A 19,646-nucleotide genomic window follows, 5' to 3' on the forward strand; every position below is an offset into this window, starting at 1 on the left:
CCAAGCAGAGGTCAGGTCAGGCAGCAAGTAGAGAGTAGACAAAGTCTCACAGTAACACAAGCCGAAGCAATGAAGTGAAGCACAGCTACTCCTAAAGTAGCCCCCACCATCAGGGACAAAAGGAATCAGCTGGCAGGGAAGATTCTTGATAGGCTAGCCAGCTGGAGGAGGCGGAGCCAGGTTGTAAGCGGCCAGTCTGGGAGGCAGGAGGTGGAGCTAGTGTTTCTGAGTCCCTGGGCCCCGCGCCCGGAAGGAGAGGATCCAGACTATACTCAGAGCGCTCCAACCTGTGGGAGCAGCGCTGGATCAAGAGTGCCGGTGCAGCCACAATGGCTGCCGCTCGCAGGCAGGGGCGAGGGGTGCAGCAGTCGGAGCGGCTTGGCCAAGATGGCCACCGCTCCGCATCATGGAGGCGAGGAGCAAGCAGGGCGCGCAGGTGAGGAGTGCAACAATATGTCAATCAAAAAGGAAATTTTGTGCTATAGACATTGCTTGAAATCTGGGAAAATAGAGGCTCCTATGGTGAAACATTGCTTGGAAAAGAACCATAAGTTTTAGGAATTAAAATGTTTAGCAATTGACCATATTCCAGATAACGGCCGTAGGGGAGACGTTTCCAAACTTCTGCGACAATGGGAGCAACGATCAACAATGGGAGCAACGATCAACGAACTAACTAACTTCCGCAAAGCTCTAAAGACCTTTCTCTTCAACAAAGCCTACCACCAGAACACATAAACTACACCTAGCCACCTTCATTTAGAATGTATCGCTCTAAAACTCATGACCAAAACTTCTTCTTGTCTTCCTTGACATCTTTGTAACATCAACTGTATTCTTTATCCTGGCTTGGCTACGCCATAACAGGTTTTTGTAAGCCACATTGAGCCTGCAAATAGGTGGGAAAATGTGGGATACAAGTGCAATAAATAAATAAATAAATATATCGATTGGACATGGTGACTCCTGCAGGATTGAATGGTCTAATTGAACGGGATGTGTTCTTTTTATGGGCGTGGCTTCTGGTGAATGGCATCAGCTGATTGGATTTTCAGTAGACCGCATGCTTAAGTAACCCGTCGCCATTTTGTACCAATATCATTTTGTTGGAAGTTTCTCCTCCTGATGCAGCTTTGTGAAACAAGAGGGCCCCTGTTGAGGTTTTGGGACTTAGAGCAGGCTGCCTTGTGAAGTCTTGAGTTCTCATGGACTTGCATCGAAGAAGTAAACAAGCACCATTGAGTAGTTCTTCAGATAAGTGATTACGCTTTATTTTGGCAGAGCTCTAGCCCTAGAAACGTATGTTTCCATCTTAAGTATTTTTTTATTAAATTTGAGTGTAACTAACACTTGGTTTTGGAGTTTTGTCCAGGCAACAGTTTTTTCTGTAGTGTTTTTTTTTCTCCCAATAAAATAGGAGTTGTTTCCCACTACAGTTTTTCGGTTTGCCTTTGAGCCAATGAGAAGAAGCCCTATTTGGGGGTTGTGTGTAGTAAAAGTCTTAATCCCAGGGTAGTTGAGAATCTAGTTATTTAAAAATTAGGTACTCCTCCATAATGTTTGTTCTCTCAACTTTAAGAGCATTAGTAATATTAGTATTTAGATTTGTCTAAATTTGCACCTTCCAACAAATAGAGTTTGTGTATAACACACTTACAGACAGTCAAAAATGAAGGGGGGAGAAATCTTGACATAGTGCCTATTACATCCCTTCTGTTAAAGGTGACCAAGTTAAATCTTAAAGCTATCACAGCAGTTCCTCATCAGGGACTTTAGCTTCTTGCAAGCATACATTTTAGTTTATTATACTGCCTTTCAATTTAGTATCAAAGTAGTTTATAGTACCAATATAATCATAATCAGTAGTTCTGTATTTCTGAATTTCCTTTCAGGTGAAGAAAAGAAAATGGTTGAGGAGGTGTTTAATAATGCAATTGACTGCCTGTCAGATGAGGACAAGAAACTTCCACAGGTGAGTGTGCAGTCTGTGTTTTAACTTCATTTCTGATTTGATGATCAGCCCAGGTTTCTAAAACATTTTACAGCTGTGTGTGTTCTAGTGCAGCTATTTGCTTCTTGCAGTTGTAGAGCATAGTTTAGCCACAGCAAAGCAGCAGGGGGAGCTCTTCTTCTGATCCCAGGGAAGAATTTTGTCCACCTCAGTGATGTTGAAAGGAGGCATACAGGAGGGCATAAAAAGATATTACACAGTTATTGTCCTTATAAATATTTCATCAGTTTTTCCTTAATGCTATAAAGTGCTAACATTTGTAGAAGAAAAGCAAGCATTAGCCCCCAAAAGCAGCTTCTCCTGAGTACTGATATCGTCTGGTTAGCCCACTGCTGCTTTTTTTTTTTTTTTTAATTCATGACTTTCTGGAAGGGTATATTCCACTTTCCTATATCAAGCGAATGTAAAAACTAATGTTTTTTGGTTTTAAACTTCATTTATTTTGCTCACACCTTTTTCAGTAGTAGCTTAAGGTGACTGGGTATTTTCCCTGTCTCTGGAGGGCTCACAATCTATTTTGTACTTGAGGCAATGGAGGGTTAAGTGACTTGCCCAAGATCACAAGGAGCAGCAGTGGGATTTGAACTGGCCACCTCTGTATGTCGAGACTGGGTGCTCTTACCACGCCTTGTGCTAATGTCCCACTTTCTTGTGGATTTTTTCATTTGTAATTGTAAAATGTTTATTTTCCTTTCTTTGAGCAGTCTTCCAGACATTATTTCTGCCCCATGCATTTGCAGAGCTCTCATATTTCACTTAAAATTTACTATTTAACCAGCATATGAATTCTTGTCCATAATACGTGTGGGAGAGGCAAGGCTACAAAATCAAAAACTCTTGAAGTGGGGTCCGACCTGGGGCTCACTGACAGTTCCTGTGTCTTGTCTTATATGGAGGACTGGAGTTCAGTTCCTGAGTCACTACTCAGGCTGCCAGGGTCAGTGATGATAGAAGACTCTGAGGAGGGGGGGAGAAAGAATTCTAATTGTTCAACAGCAATGATATCTAGTGGCTAGAATTAGAGTTCAGAATTGCAGGGATCCAGAACAGTCTTGGTCATTGTTCTTCAGCTGAGGACTGCAATAAGTGAGCTAATTACATTTTCAGGGGCACATACCCTGGAGTAGCTGCAAATGAAAGATAATGTTGCTGGATTCCATCACCAGGTCTGAATGAGCTACAAACCTAGTAGAACAAGAGGAAAGTGCTTGCCCCATTTCCTTCGCTCTGAAAAAAAGCAAGCATTTTAACAGTTATAGCATAGCATGAAAGGAACTGTCCTTGTTGGACTTCCGCTGGTTTTCTGAAGGAATACAATGTGAACTAGGGACAGAAGGCAGGGTGAACTTTGCTATCCACAGAAAACATCTTAAAGAGTTCAGTTTTGGAGGAAATTTCATGTTCATTCCTTAAAACGGGGTGAAGAGCGAGAATCTTAGAAATTCAAAATATGGCAGGAATTAAGAACCATAAAACTCAGCTAATCCATCCCTTTATCCTTCACATTTCTTCACTGTCACTTCTCTGCAGCTGCAGTCCCATAGTTTCCAGAATTTTAGTATTATATTTTCCTCAGTGATCCGGTAAATCTCTGTATCCTTCAATCAACTTTGTTCATAGCTGAGGAAATATGCCCGTTTACCTCCATCTTGACTAATTAGACCTGTGTATCTGATGAAGTTTTTGATTATGACTTGCTATCCAGCCTGAAAAAGCTAAGGCTGTTTCTGGAACAAGCTTGTATCTTTCAGTTGCAAGGATATACATTCTTAGCAGGATAACAGCAGGGTTCTGCTTTGTTTGTTTTGTATGGTTTCTTTGTGCATCTTCATTTGAGACTGTTTGAAAGCTAGTAACATAGCATTATTGTAGAAAGGCTTGGGACTGTACGAAGAGCTGTTTCCGCTGATTGTATCTTTCATTGCACCGACAGGTTGAGCATGTACTTCCTCTTCTGAAGAGAGGAATTGGGATCCATCATGGAGGTTTGCTTCCCATTTTAAAAGAAACCATAGAAATTCTTTTCTCAGAGGGATTGATAAAGGTATGTACGTTTTGCAGACTAAAATCCTTTTTACCCTTCTCAGTCAGGCTTTGGCCGATACTGTGGCATGCATACGTTTCATAACATTGATTAAATTGACTTGGGATCTCTCAGAAAATCAGGTTAAAGTCACAAATGTATAATTTATTGCTATTTGTTCGTTGGTGTAACTCAATATGCAGACTTCTATAGTTCACTTTTTAAAAAGGGGCATGTATCTTCAGCCAGGCAATAAATATTATAGCAGTAAAACCCAGCTTTGCAAGCTTGATAAAGGCTGTGGCTGTCCTGTAATCTACCTTAAGTCATTATCATGGTGGTTCCTGGCTGTTGAGATGGTGAAACCTGAATTTGCTTAATGTAATAAGAGCTTTCATTAAAGTCAGTGACTCAGAGCAAGATTCCATGGACTCTTGTCATCACTGTAACATCTGTAAAATCTCAAGTCTGACTCGCTGGCAGCATTGGAGCTGGCTGGAAACTTGAGCAGATTTGTTTTGCTCAAAGTAGAGCAAAAAGTTTAAAGATTCAGTAATTTGTTTCCTTTCATAGCTTCAAAGTAGTATGTCTCTTATTGAATATCTTTTTTCCTCAGAAGCAAAATGTACAAGCAAGTGTATATAATAAATCTCTGTGGAGCGTTTGCATTAAGTGCTAAATATAAGAATGTGATGAGTCCCAAAATGCAATTTGCATAGCTTTTTACAGTTATTTCTGTGGAGTTTTTTTCCTTTCCAGAAGTTTCAGAAAATGAAACCTTTTGGCAGAAGATGAACTGTTTCAAAAATGTGCAAGCAAGCAGGTTTTTGTGTACAATTTCCCCACCCCATCCTCTCCAGTTTTCCTGAAAAATTAAATATGACTCTGAATTGAAGAATTATAGATCAGATTTGACATCCCTTTGTATGACAAATTTTAGTAGTGCCTGACTGTAGGACATGATTGTGTATGTATGTATGTGTGTGTGTGTGGGGGGGGGGGGGGGGGGTTGTGTTTTTTTTTTTTTTGTAAAGCATCCCTCTCTGACCTGCCTCACCTTTATTTGATTATTTCTCTTCCAGGCTTTATTTGCAACTGAAACATTTGCTATGGGTATTAACATGCCAGCTCGGACTGTGCTATTCACAAATGCTCGCAAATTTGATGGGAAAGATTTCCGCTGGGTAGGTAAAATGCATGATGATGCTCCATTTTTGACAGCAGATTGGGTGCATGACTAGTCATTTCTACATACTACACTATACTATACTACAGGGCGTATAGCCTGCAAAAATCCACAAGAGTTTGGACAGTTTCCAAAAAGGTACAGATAGACAACACAATTCAGAACTCAGACCTCATAGGACAATTTGAAGAGATGAGATTTCAAGGCTTTCTTAAAAACCTTATTATCTAATCTACATATATCTGCTGGTAGGGCATTCCAACATTTTGTGGCTAATAATACTGTAGAAATGTATGTTTTGTATGTAATAAAGTACTAGGCAGTTCTCTTACAGTAAGCGTGTTCTGGAGTTAAAAATCCAAGATTAGGGAAGATAAAAGCTCCTTCCCTCAACTTCCCCACCAGTCCCCAAAATCCAACAAAATATTAGTACCATCAAAAGTGATTATAAACAATTCAGCTGACATTTTAAAATATTTAGGAATACCATTTTAAATTCTGTTTCACTGCAGAAGAAATGCTAGTTTTTTTAAGGTTTATGATAATGTTTACTGGTGAGCTGATCCTTAACCATAATCTTGTGCTGGCATTCGCTGACCTGTGTGAAATATAAATGGAGCACAAGTATTAATTTATTATTTTTGGCAGATGTTAGTGCTAACAGCCTGTAGCGACTTATAGTAAGTGGTGATTATGTTTTATGAAAACAACCACAGACCCCTGTCAATCCCAGCTCACAACTCCCTTCAAACATAGGGCTGAGTAAAAAGGCAGGCGGTGTTCATTGAAGGTGATTTAAAAACAGCTGGGCACATGGTTGCAATCATTGAAGGTGATTTAAAAGCAGCTGGGCACATGGTTGCAATAAAGTGCTTCTCTTTTCTTCAGTGCAGAAAGAAGAGTAGGTAGGACCTGGGGGGGGGGGGGGGGGGGACTGTATCTAAAGATCTCAAGGCGACCAAACAGAAAAGGCAGCAGCACAAGCCAAAAGGATGCTTGGGTGCATTAGAAGAACGGCCAGCAGGAAACAAGAGGTGATAATGCCTCTGTATAGGCAGAGCTGTGGAGTCGGTACACCAAACAGACGCAAACTCCTCTAATTTTCTACTTCCAGCTCCTACTAATATTAGGCTTTAATATTTTATTGTAGATCTAAAATACTGGTAAATACAAATTTGAATCCAGGCAAAGATATATGACAATACAAAATGGTAAATTTATCATACATAAGTGTTTATTTTAAAGCTGAAGTCTAAGTTTTTGATGGGAACTGCAACCATGTTGAATTTGGGCATGCGGCTCCTGCTCTTAGTATCTGAGCAGAAAATCTGCCTTCTGTCAGCTCAGTGGTGCTGGCCCTGGGGCCCACCATTGGTCTTCAGGATGCAGGACCTTCCAGGGGTCTCAGCTGGAAATTGAGCCCCATGCTCACAGCAACAATTTCTGAGGGGCTCGGAAGGTCCCTTGCCACGTGGAGGGTGCCTGATTTCTCAGCCTTTGAGAGAGCACCCCCTGCAGGGATCCATGCGGAGGGGTATCTCTTTCTGGTGTGAAGTCTTTCCCTCCATTGGGACTTCTCAGAAATGGTTCTTAAGGAGAGGGAGTTCCCATGGTAGGGTCTGGGGGGGGGGGGGGGGGGTAGGGTAAGCTTATGAGTTGGCTTTACCCACTCTCTCAAGAGGAGCTGGACAGGTTTCTGCCTCCGAAGGTGAGAAGATAGCAGTCCCGGTCGAGGGTGATACTTCCCTCAAAGACTCCCAAGACTGGAGGTTGGCATTACTCGTGAAGCAAGGATTCTCTTCTACAGCTCTGGAGGTGCAAGCGGCAATCTACCGAGGTTATGTGCTTGCACTCTGTGCCAGATGGTGCAGCAACTCTCCCCCCCTCCCCCCCCATTCCCTGAGGTGGCTAGACTGGAGTCTGAGATGGCCTTTCTGACAGACCTTCTTTCCAATTTGATCTGTATATTCTCTTGTTTAGTTGCACCAGCAGTGACAGTCATGTGGCACCTCTGGGCATGACATTGGGTGGCAAATGTGGCATTCAAAGAATTCCTTTACGGGCTGCTGTTTTGGGGTCGTTTGCTCTTCAGCGATGACCTGGAGAAGAGAATCAAAGATTTTTTTTTTGGGGGGGGGGGGGAGAGGGATCCCACCTCCTGTGTCATCCCAAGGATTAGTCTTGGGGGTCTTTGGGGGGAAGGGAAGTGCTCTCAGCTCGAGGATGTCAGCTGAGCCACCAGAGAGCTGGACCCAGAAGAGCCGGTCCTTTTCATGACGCAAAACGAGCCAGGGATGGAGGAAGACTAACTGGGTCCTCTACTGCCTCCCAGAAGGGAGCCAGTGAGGTTCGGGTGGTCCCTCCCAAACATGTTCAGGGTGGTTGATTGTGCCTTCTAGGAACAGATCCTTATCACTTTGGACCAGTTGTTCCTGTAAGTTATCTGACGGTTATACCTTGGAGTTCATCTCCCCAGTTGCAGGTGCTATTATGGTTTCTCCCTGCAGAGCTCATGTTAATCATCAGGCAGTCCAGGACACTTTGGACAGTCTGGTCCATCTGGGCGCAGTGGAGGACAGTACTACCTACAGAACAGGGTCAAAGGTGCTATTTATCTACTTTGTAGTCCCCAAGAAAGGGAGCTCTTTCCATTTTGGACCTCATCGAGAGCTGGCGGTCAGTCATTGTGTATGCCTACCTGGTCAGGTCAGTTTCTGTCTTCCTTGCATTTCAGAGGCCTATTTCCACATCCTCATTCGTACAGAGCACAGGTGGTTCCTGCAGTTCTGTATGTTGGACAGGCATTTTCAATTCAGTGCTCTCCCCTTTTGGTTGAACCTTTTCCAAGATTATGGTGGTGGCTGCCTACCTTTTGCAAGGAGGGGGATGCGGGTACACCCTTACCTGGATGGATGACTGATTCATTCAAGCAGACTTGGAAGAGGACTTGCAAACAGCATCCTCCTGGTAGTCCCAAGTTCTTTAGAACCTTGACTGGGTCATCAATTTTGAGAAGTGAATTTGAGCCCCCTCAGGACTTGGAGTACCTGAGCATGCACTTCCTAACCAGTCAGGGGCTCATTTGATTCAGAAGTGGGTGGCCAATGTACAGACGCAGAAGAGGGTGTTTTGTGCTCAGCTGACCCCCAGAGTGTGGGATTACTTCCAGCTGCTGGGGCTCATGGTGGCCACACTTGACGTGGCCCCAAGGGTCAGGGTTGAATGTAGCTTTTGCACAGGCCATTCTTGTCATGTTTAAGTCCTGAAGATGACCTTTCTGGAAGCTATCTGCTCTACATGCTATATTTCTGAGCTCCGCGCACTCGTGTCGGACCCTTTTTTGTCCTTCATGGACATTTCTATGTCCCTGTGTAGCTCCTTCATTTCTTCTGAGTGTGGTAATGCTGTTTCACCTCAACCAGGTTGTCTCTCTCCCTGCCTTCCCACAAGGCTTTAAGGTAGAAGAGGAGGTCTATTTGTAATTTGGACATGCGCAGAGTCTTGCTTCAGTATGTAGCAGTGACCAACAGTTTCCGGAAAGCTAACTGGTGGGTTGGCCTTTTTCATGGTTGGTAAAAAGAAGAGGCAGCCTCCAAGGCATCAGTTACCTACTGGTTCAAGGCAGCAATTGATATGGCCTATATCCTGGTGAATACGGCAAGACCAAAGGGCCCACTCAACTTGGTCCCACTCCAGTTCATGGGCTGAGGCCAGGGTAGTTTCTCTGGAGGATGTTTGTTGGGTGGCAGCCTGCTCTACCTGACACTCCTTTGTTCAGCACTGCAAGCTAAATTTGTGGGCCAGAGCTGATAGTTCCTTTCGGCAAGGCAGAGGTACACAAGGGAGCCTTATCTTCCTCCTGCCCATACTGATGAGCTTTTAGTACATTCCAGTAGTCTAGACTGGTCTAGCCGAATGATAAGGAAGATGAAATTTATACTTCTCTGTTAATTTCTTTTCTTTGAGTCCTGATAGACCAGTTTCTCGCCCGGAAGACTGGCTGTTCTGGATGTCTGCTTGCTGGCGTTTGGCAGTAGTAGACCTGTGCTGCATATTTTTCCTCTCCCTCAAGAGAGCAACAACAAAAAAGTACAACTCCAAGCAGAAGAACAAGGAGACTTTTTTTTAATGTGGTGAGGCACATTTGGTTTGCGTAGTTGGTTTTAGTTTCTAGTTGAGGTCTCTGAGGACCTTGGTTTGACTAGATTCATATTGGTTGGTTCCCAGGCTTCCCCTGCTGGTATACTGGTGTTGTCACTGGAACTTGTTTTTCTTTACCTCTCATCTGCTAGTTGGGGGATATAACGAGTGGTCTGGACTGGTCTATGAGGACTCAAGGAAAGGAAATTAACAGTAAGCCCAAATTTCACAGTATACTTTGGAAGAAAGGAGACGTGGGAGGGATATGATAATACCTCTGTAGCATAAATAGACAAGTGGCAAGCCTCTCTTTCAACTGAAAGGCAGCTCAGGAATGAGGGGGCATAGGGGGAAAGGGGATAGACTCAGAAGTAAAATAAGGAAATACTTCTTTAGAGAAAAGGTGGTAGATAGATGGAATGGCCTCCCAGTGGAAGTGCTGGAGACGAGGACTGGATTCAATAAAGTGCAGAACAAGTACAGAGGATCTCTGAGTTAGTGGATGGGATAGTATGGATTAGTAGGACAGACTGGATAGGCCATATGGTCTTTATCTGCCATCATTTTCTCTGTTTCTAAAAATTAGAAAAGAAAGTAGCAAAATATATTGATTTTTTTTTAATAGACCTAGAAATAAGGCTATGGGGCTCATTTTCAAAGTACTTACTTACAAAGATACATAGGTTACTAAGTGCTTTGAAAATACACCTCGGTGTAACCCTGAAATGAGCAGGTTGATTCTTGGAGATCTGCTCCTGCCATGCAATAGTGAATCAGTGCTCTGGCCATTGTGTTCCTTGGCCAACCATCTACTAAGTGACACTGACCGTAAACAGAAGATAGAACTGTAATTGAAGCACAAAGTAATAGTAATAATAAAATCCAGATTAGTTTTCTAATTCTGTGTAGAGTAAATAGTGGGATGTAAAACATAAGTAATTATAGCTGTATTTTCTAGAATTGCTTGATTTAGTTAAATATCATTACTTTTTATTCATGGCTGTTGTCCTGTGCTGCCTACTCGAAAGCGTAGGCCAAGGAATACTGCGTCCACAGCTCTGCTTGCCGAAGTTCAAGCCGAATTCAAGAACCGTTTGCCAAAAATGCAAGCTGAATTCAATCCACAACTCTGCTTCCTGAAGTGCATGAAGTACTGATTGCTGAAAATGCAAACTGAATTCAATCCACGACTCTGCTTGCTGAAATGCAAACCGCTTTCAAGCACCACTTTCCGAAAATGCAAGCCAAATCCAACCCCGTGTACTGGCCAGGGAGAAACCCTCCAGGGTCCCAACAGTTTCTCCGGCTCCTGGCCTCTTTCTCTGAAACTCCCAGAGTCTTGTCAGCCCTCAAAGTTCCTCATATAATTCGTCCATGCAAATCGCATGCAAATGAGTCCAGTCTCTTCCAACTCTCAGCTGTTCAGCTTTAAACCTCTTCCACTTCCCTGGAGTTGTTTGACTATTCACCAGAGGATTAGCCCCGCCTGTGCCACCTCCCACGTAATCTCCTCTACCCAACTGTAACCACCCCAAGTAAGGTTCTGGGACTTCCCCTAAACATAATAGTGGGGACTAGACCCAAGTAGTCTTGTGGTAGGAGCCTGAAAACATCATCTTTTCTCGGGGAGACCTCTTTCCTAGTGACGGGACATACACCCCGTCACAAATATATTATATTTTTCATTTTGTTACCGTGTTGCAAGGTCAAAACACTATGGGTCCCTTCTACTAATCTGCAAATAGCACAAAGAAAAGTACTTAAAGCAGGATGTGCTAAATCATCCTGTGGTAAGCGAAGAGTAGGCGTTCCTGCACAAACTAGCTATTATCATTACCGCGCATTGACTGGTTAGCATAATATATATGCCATGAATGTAAAGTACTGCTATTTAACAAAATCAAGCCATTCTAGAAAATATAGCTAAAATTCTTATGTTTTACATAACTAGGAGTCATTTAAGGATCTGGTCCTGCACTCTAATGGAGAAATTAGCGTAGGCCTGGCAGAAATAAGAAAAGGAAAAGGGCTCTCTCACTGGCACAGTAATAAGGCCATATCTTACCGCAGCTTAGTAAAAGGGCCCCTGTGTTACCCCAATGCTTTCATTCTAGAGACATTTTTGACGCTGTTGCAAAATGGCTAATTTTCCTTTTCACAAGCTTTTAATCTTGGCCACTTTTCAGAACTAACGGACAGAAAATTCATCCTAAACTACTTTTTCTAATTAAAAAAAAAAAATGCTATTTATATACATCTATATGTTGAAAGCTTGAGGAGTCAGTAAGTTGATGATCCAGTGACTAATGCTCTTTGCTTATAAGTCAGTTTGCTCTAAGATGATCAAATGGCTCAGTCTGGCCCTTATGACATAGCGCCAGTTCTGGTTTTACCTTTGGTGTATCTATTGTTTGTTTATGTTATGGATATTTGATTGACAGTTCCATATTCTCTAAGACACAATGAGATAAACCCAGGAATGACTAACTGTCTTTTCTCTTGTCACTTGCGTGATCAGCCTTCTACTCCTTTGGCTTGCTAAGGCCAGATGTATCGCTGAAGAAGCCATCTGACCATAGTTACATAAGTACATAAGTAATGCCATACTGGGAAAAGATCAAGGGTCCATCGAGCCCAGCATCTTGTCCACGACAGCGGCCAATCCAGGCCAAGGGCACCTGGCAAGCTTCCCAAACGTACAAACATTCTATACATGTTATTCCTGGGATTTTGGATTTTTCCGTTTAGTAGCGGTTTATGGACTTGTCCTTTAGGAAACCGTCCAACCCCTTTTTAAACTCTGCTAAGCTAACCGCCTTCACCACATTTTCCGGCAATGAATTCCAGAGTTTAATTACACGTTGGGTGAAGAAAAATTTTCTCCGATTTGTTTTAAATTTACTACACTGTAGTTTCATCGCATGCCCCCTAGTCCTAGTATTTTTGGAAAGCGTGAACAGACGCTTCACATCCACCTGTTCCACTCCACTCATTATTTTATATACCTCTATCAAGCTGAATAGCCCTAGCCTCCTTAGTCTTTCTTCATAGGGAAGTCGTCCCATCCCCACTATCATTTTAGTCGCCCTTCGCTGCACCTTTTCCAATTGTACTATATCTTTCTTGAGATGCGGCGACCAGAATTGGACACAATACTCAAGGTGCGGTCGCACCATGGAGCGATACAACGGCATTATAACATCCTCACACCTGTTTTCCATACCTTTCCTAATAATACCCAACATTCTATTCGCTTTCCTAGCCGCAGCAGCACACTGAGCAGAAGGTTTCAGTGTGTTATCGACGACGACACCCAGATCCCTTTCTTTGTCTGCTGGCGCATAACACTCAAGTGGTTGTCCCAAGAACAGCATTGAGTGAGTTGAATCTGGTTCTTTGGCAGCCAGTGAGTGTTTGTTTTAAATAGGAGGGAGATGGAGCGGCCCAAATTAGAGGCCATGCATGACAAGTGCCAGGTGATTTATGTGGAATCAATGCCAGAATTCCACTGAGCGGCTCATCCCGAGGAAGGTGACTCTCTTCCCAGTGAGCTCATCTGCATTGAGGTGCCAGCAGCATTTACTTAAGGAGGGCAATGAGTTCAGTGAAACAGCTGTAAGTATTAGGGAATTCACACTGAAAATTAAGAATATTTAAAAGGCCAGGCAATTTTGGCAAGTGTTTTGACCCAAAATAGGAAAACTAAAACAGAGTAACAACTACATAATACGTCTTTCTGCAAGACAAATCCAACATACCCATTTATAAACAGTACTATATATACACTGTTGAAAACAAGTATTTGTTCTTTCAGTTTCTATTATTTATTCTTAACAAGTGAGAAGTCTTAGGATGTGACACACTTCAAATCTGCAACAGTATGGCATTGAAACTTGTGCCCAGGTTACTGCTATACTATGGAATTAGATCACAAATGTGGCTCAATTTTTGGTGCAACTGACTGGAAATAGTTGGAACTTTGTGAATTAACAATTGACAAAATGAACATAACAAAAGAAAAGGTAGAAATTTATTTATTTGTTACATTTGTATCCCACATTTTCCCACCTATTTACAGGCTCAATGTGGCTTACATAGTACCGTAAAGGCGTTCGCTAAGTCCGGTAGAGAAACAAATACATGGTGATGTTGTGGTCGATTAAGGTTCAGGCACAATGTGGATCGAAGAGAGGAGAGGTTATATAGTGTTCATTACGAGTTTTGGTTTTGCTGTGTTGCAGAATGTAGGGTATGCCTTTTTGAACTGGTTGGTTTTTAGTGATTTCCTGAAATTTAGATGGTAGAACGAGAGGACATGAAATGAGATTGAAAGGGGGCAGACTCAAGAAAAATGTCAGGAAGTATTTTTTTCACGTAGAGAGTGGTGGATGCTTGGAATGCCCTCCCGCGGGAGGTGGTGGAAATGAAAATGGTAACGGAATTCAAACATGCTTGGGATAAACATAAAGGAATCCTGTTCGGAAGGAATGGATCCTCAGAAGCTTAGCCGAGATTGGGTGGCAGAGCCGGTGGGGGGAGGCGGGGCTGGTGGTTGGGAGGCGGGGATAGTGCTGGGCAGACTTATATGGTCTGTGCCCTGAAGAGGACAGGTACAAATCAAAGTAGGGTATACACAAAAAGTAGCACATATGAGTTTATCTTGTTGGACAGACTGGATGGACTGTGCAGGTCTTTTTCTGCCGTCATCTACTATGTTACTATATGTGTGCTTATATAGGAGAAGCTGGATGCGTAGGTTGCTTTGTATTTGAGTCCTTTGCAGTTTGGGTAGTGGAGGTTTAGGTATGTTCGTGATGATCTGGTTGTGTTTCTGGTTAGTAGATCTTTGAGGTCTGTCATATAGCCTGAGACTTCGCCATAGATAATTTTGTGGACCAGGGTGCAGATTTTGAAGGTAATATGTTCTTTGATTGGGAGCCAATGCAGGTTTTCTCGGAGGGGTTTGGCACTTTCGAATCGTCTTTTACCAAATATCAGCCTGGCTGCTGTGTTTTGAGCGGTCTGGAGTTTCTTTGCGAGTTGTTCTTTACATCCTGCATAGATTCCGTTGCAATAGTCTGCATGGCTTAGTACCATTGATTGTATTTCCCATGGGAAGAAAGGTTTTACGCGTTTGTTTCCACATTGAGTGGAACAAATGTACATGTATATACATTAACAAGATGTCTGCAAAATCTTATACTATTTTTTTTTTTTTTTAGTATTCGTTTCAAGATAGCTACAAAATAGTATTTCATTGCACAAATAACTAGCTTAGCATTTAGTGCCATCTAATCTTTCACAGTTTCCAAAAATAGTTACCTATAACACCAGTAAGATTTGGACATAAACTCCTTAGTATATTAACAATACTGTGAAGGGAACCTAGCTGGGGCATGGGTGGCCACTAAGAAAGGTTCTCTTAAAAGAAAGAGCTTGTCTGCTTCAATGTTAGTTAAAGGCCTGTTTATTGAGTACTAGTCCTAGTGCTTAAGGTTCAGGTTGATTACATTTGATTAACCATCTAAAGAAGAAGATCTATTAAGGCAGAGTACATACAAATATAATAGAGATACACATCTGTTGAAAAGTTGCTCAAACACTACGTGTGCATGTACATCAATGCAGTAGACTCTTCAATGTGATCACAGCCTGAAAAACCTATTTAAAACAAGCAGCTAGATGGTAAACTACTTCATCTCAAGAGAAACCCTTAATAAAAAGGCCAGCATCCATAATTCCAAAACACATGCAAGTTTTGGCAGAAAATACCATACTATGGTTTGGATCAAAATAAGATGATGAGACCCCTTGCTTAAGCTTCCTAATTATCAATAATTTGTTACCAGAGACATTTTTAGAATTAGATAAGCCTAAAATAAATACAGAAGATGCATTCTTTCTTAAAAACTGCAATTCTCTTTAGATAATAAGGGTGAAAACCTTAGAGGCTGAAAAGCCTGTCTGGATGCCACAATGTGTACAGTGAGGGAGGTCTGTACTTCTGTTTTCTGGAAGCTGAGAGTTTCAAAACACAACAGACCTACATGCTTCTGCTCCTGAAACTCCTTTGGATGCCCAGTAGGCATGTACTATTAGATTGTAAGCTCTTTGAGCAGGGACTGTCTTTCTTCTATGTTTGTGCAGTGCTGCGTATGCCTTGTATCACTATAGAAATGCTAAATAGTAGTAAATAGTAGTAGTAGTAGACCAGCTGGTAGATTGTCTTCCTGGAGATACTTCACATAAAGCAGTATTTATGTTAATTGTGTTTGCAGATATCATCTGGTGAATACATTCAGATGTCTGGTCGAGCTGGAAGGCGAGGCATGGATGAGAGAGGCATAGTAATCCTCATGGTGGATGAAAAGATGAGCCCCACTGTTGGAAAACAGCTACTTAAGGTAAAGAGTCAATCTCTTAGGAGACTGAAGTGGACAGTTTTCTTTGTGCTCTACAGTTTTCATTTAATGGCAGGAAGTTTTTTCCATGTTTTCTCCATATGATTAAAAAAAAAAAACATAGAAAACATGAGATGAGTAGTACTTGTTTATATTGTGTATTATTTGTTTTTTGGAGAAAAACATCCTTTTGAAAATCTTTTTCATGTCAGGTAACTTACCTAAGCTCTTTCTGAATAAAGGGATATTTCAAGGGCCTTGGCTGTCCTCTTAAAGTGCCTGAAGCTAAAAGATTATGTTTGGATGTTTTTGGGTATAATACCATTTTTTTTAAGTTTCTTTTCCCTGTACATACTGTGGTCCCACATTGAGTTCTTTAATTCGGTGTATGGGATTCCACCTTATGAATAGGAGCAAAAAATGAAACACAGAGGATGAAATCGTGATCGTACTTTTATTATAACTGACTTTAAGAAAATATAATCTGTTAGCCAATATCAGCATTTCATTACACAAAGTACTTGTGTAATTGAAGCAGGCAAATAACTGTGGTTCTCTTCAACCTAAAATCCATTGGCTGTGGATTTCTGTTTACAATTAAGTGAAGTGCACAGTTTAAGGTTCCACAGGAGATAAAGCAGAAAGTCATCGTTTTGAGTACCACAGGCTTGATCAGAAAACTTCTAAGTGCATCTGGATAAGTTGCCTCTATATGTTACATCTTATGACCTTCAGAAAGAAGCTCTCTTTGGCACAGTGCAAGTACCACAGTGAGCGCTAGCAGAAATTTGAGAGACTGAGATTATACTCCACATACCCATACTTAGGAGTGAGGCTCATTCTTGTTATGGGATGTTCAAAACTAACCCGTTTGGATAAATTGCACCCACAGAGGTTATAGTGAGGTATGGAGCCTACTGCACAGTGCAGGGGTTGGTTGAGAAAGAGATGAATGAAGAGGTGAGTTGCTGGGTTTTTCATACCTCTTACATAGGTTAAAATTAGAAGGAGAATATTCTGGTATGGGTCTGCTGAAATTGAACAATAGCTTTCCTTTGTGTTTCTCAAAATAGAAATGGACAGCAGTTCTGATACAGCTAATCTGGCGTGCTTCTGATGTATCATCTAGAATGTATTGACATTGATAGTGTGCTCTTAACACATTGAGGCGTATTTTCAAAGCACTTAGACTTACAAAGTTGCATAGCAATCTGTGGAACTTTGTAAGTCTAAGTGCTTTGAAAACGAGCCCAATTGGCTGTCCAGGTAACTTAATAGCATCATTGGCCAGCAACTTTAGTTGGCTTTGCAGTCTCTAAAAGTATTTAAGAAACTTAAAAGAAGAAAGTGTGCTTCTTAAAATATTCTTTCCCCTTTCAGGGCATTTTAGCATGACCTTGATCATTTAGAATATTGGAGTGGAGTCTGCATTCTCTAACATGAAACTGTACTTTACAGTGCAAAGGAGTAAAGATGCACAGCATGAGGAAAATATGTTTTGTCAAATCAGTTTTTCCTCATTTTTAATCTGAGCAAATAGAATTGCATCTTATTCAGTAAGTATACTATTCAGAGAGGAGGAAAACTTGAACAATGATCATAATAACTTTAGATGAGAGCACGGTTGATCTGTCCACTCGGTTCAGTTTTTTTTCTTTTAGGGGAGGGGGGCTCTGTACTGCCATGGATATATTCCAGCTGTGGAAGCTTGACTGACTGTAGGACATGTTTACTTTCTAACTCATGTTTCGCCAACTTTTTCTTGGGGCTTTACTTTCCCACACCCAGCCATTTATATCCCCCAAGGCCTTGCTAGCATCAATCCTTGGTTTGTGGGCAGTTGCAGCCTGCTAGCTCCTACCAGTTACTGTACTAAATCATCTTCCTTTGTGCCTTTTCTCTTTACCATCTCTTTCACCTGCTGTCAAAAGATTACAGGTTGGGTTCTAATCTTACTCCTACTGCTTTCCACTATTTTTTGGCCCAATATAGTTGAAGTTTGTGAAGGGTTTTGGTTGCTATTACCTCTGTCAGTAGGCTATTCCAGGCAATCACTGCCTTCTCAATGTTTAAAAATCTCATATTTCCTTTTAACATATCTCCCTGCAGTGTACTTTATTGAAACATATTTCTATCAAATTTTTTTTTCCTTTTAAGTACTTTATATGTGTGTCATGCCTCTCTTCTGGGGGCTTGTATTGAAAGCCTTATTTAATTTTCATAGCCTTTCTATGAAATTCATACTTCCATGCTTCCTAATGTACTACTTCATGACTTCTGAAGTGATTAGTCCTTCATCTCTTATCTAACAGTTGAAAGTTCTTTTCCTAATTGATACACAGCTAATGAAGTTTTCCATCCCACATATTATCTTTTGCCTTTTGCACTTGTTTCAAGCCCATTTTTTTTTTTCAAGTACTTGACCATTACAGTCTTTCCGTGTCCTTATTTGTTTTTTCACCTTTTCCAGCAAATCTACTCTTATAGATTTTTGTATCTGCAAGAAAACCATATTTTTCTTTAATTTCATCAGCAGTATTTGAAAGAGAGAACCAAAAGAATTCATTCTATTACTGAATCCTGAGGTACCCCATTGGACTCCATTGACCACCATACTCTGCATCCTGCTGCTGAGTTTATCCTTAACCTGTTTTTTAGCTTTGTCTATTCCCTTACCATCCAACTTGTTTACCAGTTGTCCTTGTGGAACAGCATCATAAGTTATATACAAATCCAGAGGAGCAAAAGCCATGTCTCTCGGATGCACCACTTTTGCCATCTCTTAAAAAAAAAAAAAAAATTAATTTCCCTGAGTGGGTCTTAGCTTTGCAAAACCATGTTTGGTATCCTGAAATAAAGAACAAAATCAACAGGTGTGTTATTCAGTGGAGCAAGCCTCTGAAGCTACTACTTTGATAAACTAGCATAAGAACATGGGCAACCCAGAAATTAACAATGTCACTTCAGCATAAATTGTATTTGTTTCTAACAGTTTGCCTCCTGTAGGGGAAGATAGAACAGAGATGGGCAGCCATAATCCTTGAGGGCCACAATACAGTTGGGTTTTCAATATTTCTACAATGAGTATGCATGAAATTGATTTGCATGTACTGTTTCCATTATGTGCAAATAGATCTCGTACATATTCATTGCATAAATCTCAGAGATTTGACTGAATTGTGGCCCTTGAGCACTGTTCCCTCTAAGTTGAGTGGGAATCTACAGGCCTGCCAGTGGGGGATGCTGTTTCACTATCACATTTTCAAGCAAGCTCTGCAGGACTCCAGGGAACTTGCCAAGGAGGTTTGATGACCAAAGACGGTATGATCCTATCTGGCCCATTATACGGGCTGAAGCCAGTGGGAGGAGCTTGCTGCCATATTAGTTTATCCAAAACAATAGCAAACGCTATTGAAAACAATAACATACTTGAAAGGTTTTATTAAACTGCCTTGGTTTTGAATTCTCTCTGTTAAGAGGAGATTGGGGGATATGAGTGTAAGGGGAGTTGTGGAGTTTTTGAGGTGTCTGTGAAGGGAGGAGGGTTATAGTCACATGTACATCACTGGATAACATAGAACTATTCCTTAGGTGACTACTTAAGGGGAATTGTTCTGCCATTCTCTTTTATTGTTCAAGTTGCAGACAGAAAAGCTATTTAAATGAAGTGAAATGTTTTTGTCAGTGCTCCAGAACTTGCTTTGTTATTTGCATTGCTGTATTGTAGATTTCAGTTCTGCGCTGTATGCTCTGGTGAAACTGCTACAGCTCATCCAAAAAAGCCAGTCCTTTTCTCCACTGGTAGAATTGACTTTTCCCTTCAAATTTGCCATTGTTTATGTTAAATCATTTTTATTAAAGAATTCAACAGACAGTCAAGAATAC

At 41.4% G+C, this 19,646-nt stretch overlaps 1 protein-coding gene across 1 annotated transcript in view; it reads left to right on the plus strand.

The window, feature by feature from the left end:
* Positions 1-19,646, plus strand: part of MTREX (Mtr4 exosome RNA helicase) — a 427,098-nt gene that overhangs the window by 110,078 nt on the left and 297,374 nt on the right. Inside the window, 4 exon segments of the mRNA XM_030193130.1 lie at positions 1,893-1,972; positions 3,945-4,055; positions 5,117-5,218; positions 15,639-15,764. Coding sequence (XP_030048990.1) covers positions 1,893-1,972; positions 3,945-4,055; positions 5,117-5,218; positions 15,639-15,764 — 419 coding nt within the window.

This window comes from Microcaecilia unicolor, chromosome 2 (genome assembly GCF_901765095.1).
Source record: "Microcaecilia unicolor chromosome 2, aMicUni1.1, whole genome shotgun sequence".
Classification (NCBI taxonomy): domain Eukaryota; kingdom Metazoa; phylum Chordata; class Amphibia; order Gymnophiona; family Siphonopidae; genus Microcaecilia; species Microcaecilia unicolor.